This window comes from Vipera berus, assembly GCF_964194415.1.
Source record: "Vipera berus genome assembly, chromosome: 7".
NCBI classification, from domain to species: domain Eukaryota; kingdom Metazoa; phylum Chordata; class Lepidosauria; order Squamata; family Viperidae; genus Vipera; species Vipera berus.
Window position 1 is genome coordinate 79827322 of NC_138209.1, and position 18116 is coordinate 79845437.

Genomic DNA, 18116 nt, shown 5'->3' on the forward strand with positions numbered 1-18116 from the left:
AACAACATCATACAACAGGGGTCTTCAAACTTGGCCCTTTGATGACTTGTGGACTTCAGCTCCCAGAATTCCTCAGCCAGGTACGCGTGCCTGACTGAGGAATTCTGGGAGTTGAAGTCCACAAGTCATCAAAGGGCCAAGTTTGAAGACCCCTGTCACACAGAAAGTCTGTTTTGCACATGCTGGAGATAGTATCAAAAAAGTATTTTGGGGCCTGGAGCCGAAATCCTCAAGAAAGTGATTTAACATTAATACTCAAATAATCCTGAACAGGGACCATTTGCAATTCTTCCCCTCAGAGATTAGTGTAATATTTCAATTAATAAAATAATGAGACTTCATTATGCTCCACAAGCCTTTTTTAAAAAAATAATAATAATCAACTTCAGTGGAATAATTGTACTTCAAACTGCATTTGAGTTGCCAAAATTTTGCAAAATGAACGCCATAATTAAAGTAATTGGGTAATCCATCAGTGTGATTGTTCTTAATACGCTTGAGTGAATCTGAAAGAGTTGGCTGGAAGGGGGAAAGGGCAGGGAAAGGGAAAAAATCTTGCAATGCACCACCCTTTCATTGTAGGTGGAATTATAAGAGAGTGAGAAGGTGACTTGCAATGGAAGAAGAAGAATCTTTCCATCTGGGTACCAAAGAGAATAAAGGAGAGATGCAAAATTTGGGGAGATGCAAAATTTGGTTTAGACCTTGATTCTTTGGAATTGCTCCTTCTTCTGCTGAGGGGCAACAGGTTAATTTTTTTAGAGATTGTTTAATGGATCACAATGGAAAAAGCTTTATTGTGGAGATCCTTCGGTTCTAATTTAACGTGGCATTTTTCCTTTAATCAGCCACAGAGATTTAGCAACTGCCTTGTACAATGACCGATGATGAAATAAGTCTTTTACTTTTTTTAAAAAAATACAGGAGCTAACAAGTAAGAATTACCAAGATATTCTTTGTATTTGCTGGTTTTGCTGTCCAAAAAAACCTGATCTGCGGATCATATACAGTAGCTCTAATCAACAGAGTTTATTTGTCTTCCCCCTTTTTTTAACTGTTAGCTTTCTATTTTTAAAAGATGAATTCCCACACAAGCTTAGAAGGTCGTGGTCCCGTAACAGAGGCGGTAACTAGAAGCAGCACCATCAGCTGTAATGAAACGACTCTGAACGTTGGTGTATTTCCTTTGTAGTACTAGTTTTATAATTAGCCTAGTTAGTCTTCTCTCCTTTGCAGTCACCAAGCAGACAGTGTAAAAATAGAAACTTCGGGCACAAAAATAATGCTTAAGGACCTACTTTGGTGTTTTTTTAAAAAAAAAACTATTATAACTGCTCCTTCTTTTGCTTTGGGTTTCTGTTTCTCTTTACATTCACGTAGAGCAATGTTTCTGAACGTCAGCAACTTTTAAGATGTGTGAACTCCCAGAATCCCCCAGCCAGCCTGGAGCCACACTGAAAGGATTTTGAGGTGGGGCTGTAGGAGAGGACAAACACAGGTGGTGTTGTATTGGCCTGGGCTTAGAAAGTGTGGGTTTTGTTTCTGAAGTGTGTTGAAGGAACTTTGGTGTGAGAAGTTCACACTGCAGTGTCCTGAAAACAGCAAAGTGGATTTTCTGAACTGTAGGAAGAGAGAGAAAGGCAGGCACAGAGGCCGTAAAAACTCACTGGGTGAGCCTTTTTCCTCCTTTTTTCCTCCTGGATAACTTCATCAAGATGTCTGTATTTGTATCTTTTTCATGCCTCAAAAGAATCATTACAGTATTTATTTATTTTTTACAAATATGTCTTGAAAAAATTGTCATCCTGAAAGGCAAGAAACAATGTAAATTGTGGCTACCGTTGATTGAAGATACCTTCATTAAACTGACCATTTGTGGCGCTCCTTCCTCACATTCCTGGGACGGGCAATCCAGGGAATAAAACGTTGGCCACACACGAAATTCAAAACAATTTGGTCCGAAGGATGTAAATCGCCCTTTCACTTTGGGGAAATGGATCTATAACTTTAGAGGAGTAAGAGATTTCTGAAGGGATTTCATTGTGTTTATGATTTTAGTATTTTTAAGCTTGACACTTGCAGGTATTATATTTATTTTATTTATTTTAATTCCATTTATATCCCGCCCTTCTCCGAAGACTCAGGGCGGCTTACAAGCTTAGCAGTAGCCTTCATTCTATGTATATGCCTGCTTGTTAGGGCTTTCACACACACCCCAAGCGGCATTATTACAAAGTCAGCTTATTGCCCCCAACAATCTGGGTCCTCATTTTACCTACCTGGGAAGGATGGAAGGCTGAGTCAACCTTGAGCCTGGTGGGACTCGAACCTGCACTAATTGCAGGCAGCTGGTGTTACTTAAGGAGGCATTAGCCCACTGCTCCACCAAGGCTCTATTATATATATATAATATAATATAATAGCTGCTAGTGTACAAGCTTAAACATACTAACACAATAAAATACCTTCATTTCGAAATGATGGCCCTGTCAACATTGAGCTGCTTTGATGCCCTTCAATCAGTGGCGCTTGTGGAGAAGGAAGAAATGTTTTCATGGCCTGCTTGCCAATGATGTGACAGCCACACTCGCTCTTTGGTGCTGTTTCCGAAGTTTGGAGAAATTTTACATAAGTTCCATATTTCCTGTCAGACGTGAACAGCCAAGAAGCCTTGAAAGACACTAACTTTTGTTCATCGCAACTGAGCTAACACGAAAGATTGTTTGATCAGCCAAGGAACAGAAAATCCGAATGCGGCCTCCAAATTCCTTAAAATGATGGTTTGCCTGTACATGTAGTCCTCGAATTACGAACCGCAATTGAGCTCAAAGTTTCTGTTGCTAAGCGAGACATTTGTGAAGTGAATTTTGCCCCATTTTACAACCTTCCTTGCCTCGGATGTTTAGTGAACCGCTGCAGTTGTTAAGTTAGTGACACGGTTGTGGCTTCCCCACTGACTTTGTTTGTCAGAAGGTCAGAAAAGGGGGATCACCTGACCTCCCCCCCCCGGGACACTGCAACCGTCATAAATACAAGTCAGTTGCCAAGCGTCCGAATTTTGATCATGTGACCCTGGGGATGCTACAACGGTTGCAAGTATGAAAAATGGTCATAACTCCTTTTTCCCTTTGGACGGTTACTAAATGAACTGTGGTAAGTTGAGGATTCGCTGTATTAATAGATTGGTAACTGGCCAGTCACTCACATAGCTTCAGCGCAGGAAGGCTTACATTTCTACTTGCGGGGAGCAAATTCTGAGTCAGGAAATAAGAGAAAAGCCTAGATCGGTGAGAGGCGGAATCCTTTTGCAGGCCATTTTTCCTTTTGAGCCTTTTAAGCTTTTGCAATCACTGTTTGAGTTTGTGGTCCTTTGGACAGCTCGAGCCCAGCTTTGTTATTCACCCGCATCTTTGCCACTTTCTTTAGGAGTGTCCCAGTGGGATTGTTAATGAAGAGACCTTCAAAGAGATTTACTCTCAGTTCTTCCCACAGGGAGGTGAGTCCTTTGAGATAAGTAGTCCTCTTTGCATGTACACCCCCCTTACCTCTCCCTGCTTTAAGCTCCAGGGTGGGGGCCTCGGGAATTCAGTCGCTTGTCCTCTCTAAGGGGGGGGGGCTGGAGACACGCTTGGGGCTCCGCCCGCGGGTGGGTACCCTCCGTCTGGGCAGCAGGCTAGCCGTTCAAGAATATGCTGTGTTTTGTGCCAGGTCAGCTCAAGGGGGGGGGAACAGGAGGAGGAGGGACCAGGAGGAGGAGGATTCTAATATTCATTCTGGGAAGGCTTAGGTGAAGATGTAACTTTTCAACAGATGTTTAAAGATGAAAGGAGGCGTGTCCCAAATTTCAGCGGGGACCAGAGAAAAGATCCGCCCATTGACAGCTGGAGTTAGCGGCTGTCCTATGGCCAGGTCTTCCCCGATGACCTATCAGGAGAAAGGCCTTCGGAGATGAATTGTTCGGGGGGCTTGTAAGGGGCCTGGTAGTCAGTCAGCAGTTGGTGCAGTTGCTTTAACAAAACTACACAGTCTGGGGATAGTCTGGTGCCCCCGCTGGTTGCCCAAGGCCTCCATGCTGCACCGGCTTCAGATTTTTAGGGCAAGGACTAAGTGGGGGGGGGCGGGGTTAGAGCAACCTAGGTTTGAGGTCAGCAACCTATAAATAACTAAAGATAGGCTGGTCGTGTTCAGGAAATGACCCAGTGGTTATACCAACTGAAGCTGGCGGCAGAGTCTCCTCATCATGGAGATTAAAACGGACTTCAACTGAAGAGGGAGAAATCCAGGAGTGCCCCAGATGTTCTTCCTGCTCTGAAATTCACTGAGAACATGTAAATTCTCCGATTCCTGAACCCAGGAACCAGCTAGCTCCGCATTTTTTGCAATTCGCTTTATTCTTCTGCATCCTCTATCGCTTGACCCAGATTCTGGTTCAGGACAGCATTTTTGCCATTAACTGATGTGACGGACAAGCATAGATGACCATCCATTGCTTGCTTCATTTAATTACATGTTATTTGGGGCAATTTTGTACCACTCAACCCAAAGAGTTTAGGTATATTGTATCTTAAAAAGGGAATCCCACCGGATAAATATACGTATCCCATGAAAACGTAATTCAGTATTTAGTCCCCAAACCCAACGACCTGTTCAGCAGTTTCACACAACTGTTGGAAAGCAATGGAGATGATTTAGTCCACCACCATTGCCGTGCTTTGGGATAAGGTCATCCCATTTTACCTTGGGAGGCCACCCCTGCAGGCAAGAACAGAGCCAGTGTAACCCAGTGACCTTAATTTACAGGGAACACTCAAGAAACGAGATCTCGAGCACTTTTTCCCTGCAAGAGGTCATCCATTAGATCCTGGTCCTGATTCTTTCCCATCTGAACAGGTTGAGATAAGAACATTCAAGAATATCTTTTACTACAAGATGGCACTTTTTTCCAACCCAAAAGGCATCTTGTAACTAGGTTAATCACATCCTCTGGAGGGTGATTAAAGAGGGCTGCTTAATCTATGGGTAGACCTCCATCATCGTACAAAGATATGTCAGCTTCTCCCTGTCCCATCCAAGCAAACTCTGCGCAAATAAAATTAGTAAAGATCCAAAATGTAGACATCTATATTCTAGGAATGAAGAGAGCAAAGGATCTTGTATTTAAACATGCGTACAGAATAGAGTATCAAATCTGAATGACTATAATTATATTTGAGCCATAATTAAGTTTGGAGGGGGGAAATAGCTGCAATGAATATTATTATGTTTTGTTTGATTTTTAAAGGGTCTTATTAAGAAAACAATAGAAATAAAGGAGACAAAAAAAAGGAATAGACATACTTTTATTAGGTTTTGATACCCAGCTTGTTACCAAGATCTTCTACAAGGTAGCATAAAAAGAAGGAGTTGAAAAGAAGGAAAAAAAGAAACGCACGTCAAAAATTAAGCCAGATGGCTGGACCAGGGTTCTTCAAACTTGGCCCTTTTATGACTTGTGGACTTCAACTCCCATAAAAGGGCCAAGTTTGAAGACTGCTGGACTAGACACATAAAATGTAGTCTTGTGATCATCAGTTCTTCTAAAAAAAAAAAGTTGAATTATGTACTGTATTATCCCAAAGGTGCTTTTTCAAGAGGCAACTGGACTCTCTTTGTTTTTCCTTGAAGATGTTTCACATCTCATCCAAGAAGCTTCCTCACTTCTGACTCCAGCCAAAACTGAAGAAGCTTCTTAGATGAGAAGCGAAACGTCTTCAAGGAAAAACAAAGTCCAGTTGCCTCTTGAAAAAGCACCTTTGGGACAACCAGGACCCAGAGGACACAGAACCTCCATAGACACATGGACTGTATCCATCCACCATTATTCCTCGTATCGGATTATTCCTAAGTTTTTTTGGGGGGGGCGGGCAAGCAACGTTTACCCTCCTCTGAAAACTGAAAGTTAGCTCCGGTGTTTCCTGCGGTTTTCAAAACTCACAAACTCTGGGCAGAGAGAAGTTTAAGAGTGGTTGTGTGACTTGAAAAGACTGTTGTGACTCTTTCTTCTGTGCTCCCTGCCATACCGACTAATAAAAAGCTACTCTTTCATTAATAGTCAAGATGCAAGTTGGAGCTTAAAAAAAATCCTACAATAAATCTCTTTTTATTTGGAGGCACCTGAGGAGCACTGGCAATGCTTCAAGTAATTCTTCATAAGCTCCCCGGCGGGGTTACGCTGGCGTTATTTCTCTCCTCTGGAATGTTAGGTTAGGATAGGCAGGGAGGAATCGAGAAGCAATGGAAATGTATAGATTAGGGCTGGTGCAAATGTGCGATAACCCACCGATCTCTGTGGGCCTCCCTTTGTTTTGTGAGGCATGTTGCTTTCTTTTCCCTTGACGGACTTGACAGGCTTTCCATCATGAGTGAATATTTCCTCGCTCTTGCATAGATTGGTACGGTGTGGATAATAAGTCAGCCAACTCGGTGATCCTGTTTCTGCTTGTTATTGTGGCTACTTCTCCTTCTCTTACCGAAAGCAGCCCTTTTTCTTAAGAAGGACGTTTTATCAGCTGCATAAGCCCACAAGTCTCGATGCCGCAATATTTGGCGCAAGACGTTGTCCTATGAAACTGTTTTCCTCTCTCGTTTCCCTGAAAAAATCCATTTAGACATTCCTCCTGGCTTGTTCTTCCACACAATTCACTGTGTTGTTTCTTCTGCCCGGTTGTCCTGTACAAATTGGCTAGATGTTTTTTCTGCCAAATTCTGTACAAATTCCCTTTTTCTCCATTGCTCCTGTTGAAGTGGATGGAAGGCCCTCAAGAGCCTAGAACTTACATGGCCAACATCCATTTAAGAAACTTTTAATGGTTGGTTGGTTTTTAAGGTTTTTTAAGAAGAGATTGGACAACCATTTATCCAGAATGGTCTCCTGTTTGAGCAAGGGGCTGGATTAGAAGACCTTCAAGGTCCCTCCCAGCTCTCCTCTCCTCTCCTCTTCGGTTCATTTCCCGTGCAGTGCATATTCCTAGCATATTTCAAGTTAGAAAGAAATAGATGCATTTTCATGCATCGCTTTTCTTTTTTCTTTTTTAAAAAAGTGTCACAACACAAATAGGCACACCCTTGTTCATGCTGACTCAGTAATAAGCCCAGGGCTTTTTTTTCTCATAGAACGCTCAGAACGGAGTTCCGGCACCTTTTTTGGATGGAACCTTGTAGGGTAGGCAAGGCGGGTTGTATGACGTGTGTGAGTTCTGGCACCTTTTTCTTTTACAAAAAAAGCACTGAATAAGCCTAATCAAGCTTCAGCACTGCAGACACTGAAAACACACAGGAAAAATGAGGTTATTCCTCAGAAAATGGGAAGGAGCCGGCTGTGTATTCAAGTGGATTTGAGATCAGCATGGAGGAGATTTTAGCTTGTCTTGACTATCTCAGAACAAAGACACCCCCCCCATTCCCCTTCAGATATAAAATTAAAGTTAGGCTGGATATGGTTACTCTTTGAAAGAATAAAAACGGGGAATCCAAGGTCTAAATAGACTGGAAGTTTTTGTTTAAAATAATATGTACTTCCTTATACTTACCAGAAAAATATCTTCATGATACTAGTATAGTCATCCTAAAAACTGAAGGACTGTTAGCCCTTTTCTTTTTTAGGTACAAAAAAACGGTGCCAGATACAGCCAAATGGTCATCTAGTCCACCATTTTTTTTCCTGCAGTGGTCAACATTTGCCTTGAAGGAAGACCAGCCAATAGTCCCAATTCCAATCTGTAGCGACCCAGCAGTTAGATTAGGAAGGGGTCACTTCGTGGCTAGTAGTAAACCCCTTCTTGCCGTGCCTGGCTTTTCACTCAGCACTGAAAGGGTGCCCAGGCTGGCATGGAGGAACGATTTCCTGGCTTTTATGAGTCAAAGCAAGAGAGACAGGATTCTCCAAACAAAAAACTTGTGACAAAGCCATGAAAACAGAGGATCAAATTAAAGCAGCTTGGGCTCTTTCTGACTGCTACATGAGTTTGGGATGGTATCTTGAATCCTTGTTGGTTAAAAAAATGTAACTAGGTCAAGCACTTTCCCCGCTCGGAAACAGAACAAATATTTCAGGAGCCATCTTTTTTTTCCAGAGAAAACTTTTTCTTATGTAGAAAAAAATGGGGGGGGGGCATCTAGAGAGTCAAAAATAGCAATAGTAATAACACTTAGACTTATATACCACTTCACAGTGCTTCACAGCCCTCTCTAAGTGATTTACAGAGTCAGCCTGTTGGCCCCCAATAATCTGGGTCCTCGTTTTACCGACCTGGGACGGATACAAGGCTGAGTCAACCTTGAGACGGTCAGGATCGAACGTCCAGGCTGTGGGTAGAGTCAGCCTGCAATACTGCATTTTGACCACTGCGCCACCATTGCGAGCCAAGAATTCTGCTGCTCGAAAGCAATCATAGCTGCCATCTTGACTATTTTGACACAGGATGGGATAGGGGAAAGATTTGTGACTTTTGCACAAGCACACAAACACACACTTCCCAGGGGACAGCAATAAGACCACTGAAATCATTTTGATACCTTCTATTTGCTTAAAATTTCAACACTAGGGTAGAGCTTTACAATATGAACTCTATTTCGCCCTTCTTCAGGTTGCCCAAAAATCTCCAAAGTGTGGCTGAAACTCTGTGGCTTGTGGTTTTAAACTCTGTTCTCTAGTTCTTTTCCTTATTACAAGTTATTTATCAGTTGTTCGCTGCCTTCTATAGTACCTGGCATCTGCTGAAGTGAGCTGTTAAATATGGACTAATAATATTGTAAAAATAAGTATTTCGGCTGGTTTGGTCTGAAACTCTTAAGACCCCGAGGCTGTTTATTCCTTCCACTTTACCAAATGTTAATTGGGCAAATACAGATGAGGTTCAATCAATCGGATTCAGACCAAGTCAGTTTGAGTCAGAAAAAGTACACAAAGGCTTTGGGATGAATTGAGGGGCATCCAGCCCGGTTGGAGGGGATCAAATGTGAATCGTAAATGAGAATTGGAAACCGATTCCATCGAACGGAAATCTGAAATCCAACAGCTAGCATCCCTGTCATTAAGAGCGAGGAAGATTTGTGATACACCCCAGGTTTTCTGGTTTATATTCCAGTGTCATAAGGGAAACCATATTAAATAGGTCTCATTAAAAGCTGAAGAACATCCTGCGTCAGCCTCTTTATTTTTTTAATTGCAATGATCTTTTTTTTTATTTTATTTTCTTGGATGTTTTACTGAGCAAAGGCTGCGAGACGATCAGATTTATTTGGGGGGAAAAAGATTGTATGAAGAATCTCGTTCAGTTTATCTTGCTTAACGGCTTGGGGAGAGTAGTCTGCTCAGCCGTCTGATAAAAAATGCCTTTTAATGTCTTGCTTGCATTGGAGATCAGATATAAATAGGAAAGAAAAGATCACCATCCCTTACCCAGAGGTCAGCTAGGGAACTGTTGAACCCCCAAAGGTGGACGCGCAGGCCTGGGACTAAGATGGGTGGGCAAGGGGGGGGCTGGAAAAAGGTGGTATCAGGTGAGCCCCAGGCCACAAAAATTCACGCGCCCCCTTAGATTCCTTTTTGGAGCTTCTTCTGAAGAACCCCTGGGAACTGCAGTTGGTGCAAAGCCAGCTGCAAAACAGGGCCCTGTTTGTCACTCGGCTTACGGCCACAATCGTGCCCCAAATTTTGTTGCTAAGAGAGACTTTTGTCAAGTGACTTTTGCCCCATTTTACGATCTTTCCTGCCCCGGTTGTTAAATGAATCACTGTGGTTGTTAACTGAAGAATACATTAAGCACATGCCTTGACTTGTCAGAAGCCTCTGGATTTTGATCACGTGACCCTGAGGGATGCTGCAAGGGTCCTAAGTGGGGAAAACAGTCACAAGTCACCCTTTTCAGTACCGTGGTAGATGCTTCAAATGGTCACCAAACGAACTATTGTTAAGTTGGGGAACTAGCCAGAGTTGTCCCTCCACGCTCTATCTAAAAACTTGATACGACTTTGAAGAAGGCTAGGAAGAAGCTCAAAAGTTGCAGATATAAGCATTTTGGAGTGGCGGCATATACCTTTGAGGTAGTCAGGTAGGAAGGAAGTTTGATTCAGCCAACAAGAGTGTCGAGGTTGACTGAATTCAATGGGAAATTCAACCATTTTTATTTAGATAATTAGGAGCCTGAATGGCACTTCTTATAACAACTTGATGGGTCTTCAAACAACTAGGCGCTTTAAAAATGACAATGGCATTGTCGTCCTTTCCGAATTTGAATCCTGAAATAACAACCTGGAACAGCAAATATGTAGCACAGAATAACAGGCGGAAATGCGTGGTTTCTTCCAATCATTCCATTGACGTGACTTGATTTCTATTCTCCAATATAAATGGAGACCCTACTGTGTAATTTGGTTAATTTCCCAGTTCTATAAATAACAACTGGATTTTTAACACCATCTGTGACAGGGGTCCTCAATCGTGGCAACTTTAACAGGAATTCTGGGAGTTGAAGTCCACAAGTCTTAAAGCTGCCATGGTTGAGTACCCCTGATCTATGACACCTGTGGTTGGAATCATGCGAAGTATAAGGATAACTTTTTATAAGTAATTGCTTAACAATGATCAAATAATGGCTTAACCTCCCCCCCAATTAATAAGAATAATCAATAGAGGTATGGAAAAGATAAGATTGAAAGTGTTAATTTTTAATATGTAATTAATAAGGATCAATCTTTTTATTTCCAGATTCTACAACATATGCACATTTTCTGTTCAATGCATTTGACACAGATCACAATGGAAGTGTGAGTTTTGAGGTAAGGCTGTTTTTTTAAAAAAAAATATTTAAACATAAACATGTATACTGGGTCAACCAAATTCTTACTTATTAATCTTACTATTAAATAACGTAATATTTGAGAAAATGCAAGTCCTAGTTTCCTAGCTCTCCACACTTCACTCCTCTATCCAGCTAATATTCTCCTTTAATCCCTTCTCCGATCAATATTTCCTCAAGAGAAGAGCAAGGGAAAGAATTTTAATACAACGAGAAAGCATTCAATTAGTGAAGGAAAAGAGGGCTTTTTTTAAATCAATCAGGTACTTAAGTTTCGGTTTTCATTATCTCCCAATTAACATCTTCCCTCTATAAATTCCTTCTTGTTTCAAGAGCTAAATGAAAGAAAATTGTTCCTCCCCTGCTCTTAACTTGAAGATTGTACTCATAGAAAAAGTTTTGTGGTCTTCTCAAGTTCTAAACACTCCCACTAGGAAGAGGTGATTCATTAATGTCTTTACCAATAGCGGGCAGACAGTAAGATGTTTCCAAGAGTCTATGTGTCTTGAGAATCATGGAGGTAACCAAATATATTTACAGGCCAAGTTTCGTTTTTTGTTTTTCACATGCAGACTGCAGATTTAAACCACCACAGTTAGTGCAGGGGAGGGGAGTGGTTAAGCTATTGGGCCAAGACAACAAGAGAAAAAAAATCCCATCTACCATCAGCTATGGAAGCTGGCTTCTGGAACTGTCACTTCCTCTGCACACCTTAATTTATGTATTTATTATTTATTAAAAAAATACTTATATGGCCACCCAACAAGGTGACTCTGTCCGCTTAACCCAGAAGAGGGCTACTATGGGAATAAAAATCAGGGATGAACATTGCCTTAAAAACCTAGGGGAAAAGGATATAAACCAAGGGGGGAAACATTGTGATCGAGATATAAATGTGAAGTTAGTAAAACATTTGAATGTTATCACCAGGCCTTTGTAATCCGGAGGCCTTTGTCAGAATTTGCATATTCATTAATAACACTTTTTTATTAATGTAGAAACTGAATAGTCTGCAGATGATTAAATACGCCTTTATTTATTCATGAATTCATATGTATTTAAAGATAAATCAGACGAGCCACTGAAGGCATTTAGTTAAAAAATCCAATTCTCCATCGGCATCTTACATTCTGGGTAATTCCCAGTGATAGCCCCTTTCTGGAATTAACAGTTCTAAATATTCACCAGATCTCTTCACTGAACTCAATGGGACTGAAAAATCCTCAGCATGGATAAACTATTATCTTAGGTATATTTATTATATAACATTCTGGGTTTTTTTTCTTTAAGAAGCTCAGAACAAGTACCCTTGTGCGTCTGGCAGTATTCTAATTAGGGTTATTTCTGTCTATACTGCTCACAGTTTTCACCCCCAAAAAATATACTAAAAAGAATATTTAAAATACCTACAGAGCAGTAACATTTAAATTAAAGGTCTTACCTTTCACCAGATAGCTTGATGTATTCATAGATAACTGAATTATGCCTGTGATTTTAGTCTTCACTAAAAAAAAAGGCTGTGCTTAAGTCATCTGAAGAGAGGAACAATAATTAATAATGTAAACTACAGTTAGGGTTGACAGCTGTGTCTTTGATTAACTTTGATCTCCTCAATTTTGGCGTGGTTTTGGTTGAGGAGCTTCTGACGGACGGCTACATGCAGGCCCGTCCATGCTGTAAATCACATTCGGTCTCACAAATCTGGATCACTGCACAGACTTAATACAAATCGTGTTTGCAATAAAATTTATTTTGAGAAATCAATGCAGTCTAGTGGAAGGAGAATAAAATCCCCAAAGATGCAGTGAAATGCCGTCTGCATACACTGATTTTTGAAGGGGGGGGGGGAAATGAGCTTTTATTTGGTCCTTGCAATTAACTTTTGTTTGCTGTAACATAGGAGTAACTTCCTGATCTTCTTTATTTGCTGCTTACGTTGATTTCTGGGGTACCTCCTAAGAAGATACCATCCTCCTGGGATAAAACTTGTATATTGCTGAATTAATTGAAGTTGGTGTTTGTATGCGAAGGCAACAGGGCAGAGAAAAAAAGACATCTAATCAGCTGTATTACCCGCTTTGTCTCAGATCCACCCAAAGCGGCTTCTACTTTGATAAAAACTGTGGCCGCTGGTGATTCCACTATAACAGAAAGGATTATTCGTGCAATGGAAGCTGGGATGGTCCATAGCTTGGGAGAGTGAGACTTGTGAAACTCCTGGTTTCACTGCTCAGTGGAGTTGAGTGATAAATAGTATAGACCAATAAAGAATATTTGTAGCTCAGGGTTGAAATGAGGGGTGTTTGGTGCTGAGCTGGGTGGTTTTCTTGCAGAAGTTTCATCACCAAACTAGGTAACATCATCACTGCTAGGAGGTGGGATTTGCAGACAAGGAGGAGGAGGAAGAGGACGACTATGGGGTCCTTGGTGCTTGCCGAGCTTGGTTGTTATTTTGCAGATGTTTCATTACCCTAACTAGGTAACATCATCAGTGCTAGAAGAGAGGGAGGTTGCGGAGGAGGAGGACTGTGGGGTCCTTGGTGCTCTCTGAGCTGGGTGGTTTCCTTGCATACATCTCATAACCCAAACTAGGTGACATCCTCAGAGCTAGTGAGGAGTGGGCTTTGCCCTCAGTTGATATTCTAGTGGCTTGCCCTAGATCAGACATGTCAAACACAAGGCCCGGGGGCCGGATGCGGCCCGCGAATTGGTTTCATGTGGCCCGCGAAGCCATCCTGGAAACAGTGAGGGAACGGCCCCCACTGCCTTGGCCCTGGCCCAGAGACCCTCCTTCTGCCAGAGACCCTCAGATCTGTCCCACTCCTGCCCAGGCCCCCATAGGCACCTTTGATGCGAACAATGTAGAGCCCACCCAGTAGGCCATACACACTCTAGCCACGCCCACCCTGGCCATACCCACCCGGCCCCTTGAGGGCAACCGCAATGCTGATGCAGCCCTCAATGAAATTGAGTTTGACACCCCTGCCCTAGATAAATAGTATACAAGCTCACTCTCATCCAGTTGAAGCGGAGCATTTTCATTTTCTGATTACAACAACGAGCAAGACCCAAGTTCTTTAATGGGTTTTTTAAAGATTCCATAGAGTTTTGCAAGGGGGTTGTCATCTTCAAGGTTTTTCTGCTTTCCTGAAGAAAACAAGGAAAGTAACAAAGGCTGTTCTGATGTCACGTGACAATGATTGTGAATCAATCAATCATTTGGGTTTATTTTGTGGTTCCTGTTGCCAAAGTGCGGTTCTTCCTGGCATGTTAACCTAAAACAATGAAAACCACCATGTTTTGTATTGTTTCTCCTTCTTCTTCTTCTAGGATTTTGTTATGGGCCTTTCGATTTTGCTCCGTGGGACCGTGCAGGAAAAACTCAACTGGGCTTTCAATTTGTATGATATAAATAAAGACGGCTATATAACAAAGGAGGTAAGGAATCCCACCCAAAGGCCAACGATTCACTCGTTTTTCACTTATGGATAAATTATGATCTCTGGATTCAGAAGTGTGGAACAAGATGTATATATTAGAACAATTAAATTCTTGATTAAAAGAAAACACACAAAAAACCCACTTTGCTGCTCAGCTGGGCTTGTTCTTCTTCATCTTCAGTTTCCTACTTCGTCAGGCACTTGCAGACCGTAAAGATGTTCCTAGATGGGATTAACTTTTTTGGGTCCGTTAGGTTTGGACGTTGCTAATTTTGCATATATATGCGGCAGTCATTGTAGCAAATCTGCAAACAAGCCGTCTTGTTTGACAGATAAAACTGTTAAAGATTTATTTTATTTGTAAATTCTTTTGCTCCCATGTCCCCTACAAGGTGACCCTGGGCAGCTTTGTTTAAGTGCGTGTTGTGTATGTGTACAGCTTTAAATTTCATTTTTAATGAGTGCCATTTTGCCCACAGTAAAAAATAACAATAAAGATCTATCTATCTATATCATCTATCTAATCTATCATCTAATATATCTATCATTTATCTATCATCTATCAATCACCTAATCTATCTTTTCCTATCTATCTATCTATCTATCTATCTATCTATCTATCTATCTATCTATCTATCTATCTATCTAATCTATCTTATTCTATCTAATCTCTTATTCTATCATCTATCTATCTATCTATCTAATCTATCTTATTCTATCTATCTAATCTATCTTATTCTATCTATCTATCTATCTATCTATCTATCTATCTATCTATCTATCTATCTATCTATTTATCTATCTTATCTATTTTATTCTATCTAATCTCTTATTCTATCATCTATCTAATCTCTTATTCTATCTATCTAATCTATCTTATTCTATCTATCTATCTATCTATCTATCTATCTATCTATCTATCTATCTATCTATCTATCTATCTATCTATCTATCTATCTATCTATCATTTATCTATCTAATCTATCTTTCCAAAATGTGGTGCTGATGGATTCTGCTATAGTTTGTTGGACGGGCCTTCCTGCTTCAGAAATGAATCACTGAATGGCCTCATCTTCAGAACAGCCTCTTATCCAGACAGTTGTGACCTTTTTTTGTTATGACTTCTAATTCGTCCTCTTGACCGATTCTCAAGCGAGCAACAGAAGGGCTCCAATGAGATGTTGGAGAGAGATGGCCTTTTAGATGACTAGAACAGGGCTCCTCAACCTTGGCAACTTTAAGACTTGTGGACTTCAGCTCCCAGAATTCCTCAGCCAGCTTTGCTGGACTAGAAGACCCCCAAGGTCCCTTCCAACTCTTGTTGCTCTGTTCATTGATCATTAGAACAGTTCTAGGTTCTGTTAAACACGGAGAGATCAGCTTTATCCTCAGATGTCACTGAATGGCTTTCAAACAAACTTCCACATTTGGGAACTGTGATCACACCGTTAAACCACCTTATTGCAGGACTTTGGAGAGCTCCAAAGAGGTCAGAAATCTTCCATCGCCACGATGTGTATTTTTCATCGGTTTAATATGTTTGTTCCTCACCAGGAAATGCTTGATATAATGAAGGCCATCTATGACATGATGGGGAAATGCACCTATCCTGTTCTTCAAGACGATGCCCCAAGACAGCACGTGGAAACATTTTTCCAGGTGGGGATTTGCCTAAATCCTATAGGAAAACTCAGGAAAATTCCTTTAAGGGCTTGCGTGCTGACAGTCGCGGAATTTGCTATTATTATGCTATTTGTAAAGGCAAATCAGCTCTTCTTCTCCCAGGTCTATTTAGGTGTTTATTTATCAATGCTTTAAAGCTACTTTCATGGAACCGCTCTCGTGCTAGGCTTTATTTTCCTTAGACTTAAATATTTGCAAATATTTCTAAAGTAAGGAAACAAAATAAAGTAAAATCCAAGAACGGACGCTAACTGTGGAACCAATCCGTTCTCTTTCAGTGGAACCTTAGCATCCACAACTAGTCTTTTAAAAACAAAGCAGTAAACACCTGGGCGAGGAGTTTCTAACCGCTTGCGCAATCTTTTTATTTCTCTCAGAAAATGGACAAGAACAAGGATGGGGTCGTTACCATAGACGAATTCATGGAAAGCTGCCAAAAAGTAAGTTTAACGGTGGGTGACTTGTAAGCCATGAGAAAGCGCTGGAGGCAGCCACAAGCTCCCAGTCAACGACAGCCCAAGCTCCTGCTTGAGAATGACTCGCTAGGAACTCTCCCCCTTGTGTAATATTTTTTTTTTTTGGTCACTTTGGAGTCACACACTGAATTAGCATTTTTAGCTTCTGAAGACTACCAGAAGGTTATGGGTGGGTGATGCAAGGGTAACATCCAGAAAAAGGAGGGAAAAAAATAGATGAAATTTACCTCCTGCACCCTGCGAACTTTAGCTCTGCTTTCTTGAGTTTAATAGAACTCCATAATTGGAATTTTGCTATTTTGCTGCTCCGTTCCAGAGATTCCTGGAGATCTTTCTGGACACGAGCATCTTTCTGGAATGCAAAGGGTCTGCCTGTTTTAGGTGACTCACTCCGCCATTTAAGTATTTCTATTGTCGTTAGTACTGTTGATCAGTTGATACTTAAAATATTACTCCGGATCCTGCTTGTCACCAAGTTCCATTTCTTAATTACAAGCACTGCCAACCATCTTAATCGAATGCACAAGTGCATATTCCCACAACTGGGGGAGCAGGCTGAAACTGCTTGGACGCCCCACTCTTGAGAGCCTGGTGGCCAGGCCACCTTAATGCTCCTCTTGTATAGACGATTTCTGTGTCTCCAGAAATCAATAGGAGGCTTGCTGAAGGGCTATGGGGGCCCTCAAAGAATGAAAGGATGAACCTTGAATGATAGCCTGTGGTTCTGTGTTTCAGCTAGGTTTGACTTTGGAAGGTTACCTAGATGAGATATAGTCGATTAGCTAATTGATAGCAGACAGATGATGGATGGATGGATGGACAGACAGAGAGATGATAGAGAGACAGGTAGAAGGAGATGATAGATATAATAATTTTATCTTAAAGGAGACATCCATTATATCCATAACTGTACATTGGTGGTGTTAAGAATTTGGTTTCAAATATCTTTTCCTAATAATTAGGGTTTGTGTGGTTGTTTTGTCTTTTTTTTTCTTTTGTAGGATGAAAACATAATGCATTCCATGCAACTCTTTGAAAATATAATTTAACCTCATGCAGCTCTCCCTTCAGTGGACAATATGAACAATTCTGCAGCAACACATCTATAAACGTTGCCACTTAGGAATCAGAATTGTCAGCTTTACACTGAGATGTCTATAATGCAAATAAGCTTTGTTTAATTAAAGCGTCCCTTCTGAGACTGTATTTTTCCACTAGTTGAGGTAAAGCAAAGTCATTAAACAATGCTCTCGTTAGTTGTTTTTAAAATGTCATTTGAGTCATAGAACAATCCAAAGAAAACAGCAATAGGGAAATTGCATTACTGTCGTTCCAACTTGCACAGCGGAGGTCTCAGAGCGATGGGGGAAAAGGCAAGCTTTTTGTTAGACGAGCTTCCACAATGTCACACAGTCCCCGTTGTATGAAGCTTATCCTACCTAACTCTCAACTTGAGGGGGTATTTTTGACAAATACTTTTAAAGGGGAATGCATCCGAGGGTTGCTCGAAGCTTTGTGCAGTCGGTGAGCAGGCTCAGGTGTTGGCCTCAGGTTGGGTCACTGTGAGAAAGGGGACAACTTCAATGCATCCAGGCATTCCCCCCCCCCCCCGGTGTCTCCATGATGGACTGGCGTGCAAAGTCTTCCTTAGCCTAGCCTGGGAGGAATATCAGATTCCT

General features: G+C 41.3%; 1 protein-coding gene across 3 annotated transcripts in view; it reads left to right on the top strand.

Moving 5' to 3' along the window:
- KCNIP4 (potassium voltage-gated channel interacting protein 4) overlaps positions 1-18008 on the top strand; it is a gene marked incomplete at its 5' end in the record, with an annotated part of 258129 nt that extends 240121 nt beyond the window's left edge. For all 3 annotated transcript variants that reach the window (XM_081332490.1, XM_081332492.1, XM_081332491.1), the window contains 6 exons: positions 3427-3496; positions 10748-10818; positions 14169-14276; positions 15833-15937; positions 16339-16401; positions 17439-18008. In XM_081332490.1, the coding sequence (XP_081188616.1) occupies positions 3427-3496; positions 10748-10818; positions 14169-14276; positions 15833-15937; positions 16339-16401; positions 17439-17486 (465 nt within the window). In that variant the 3' untranslated portion in view covers positions 17487-18008. The remainder of the gene's footprint in view (positions 1-3426; positions 3497-10747; positions 10819-14168; positions 14277-15832; positions 15938-16338; positions 16402-17438) is intronic.
- Positions 18009-18116: the final 108 nt, after the last annotated feature.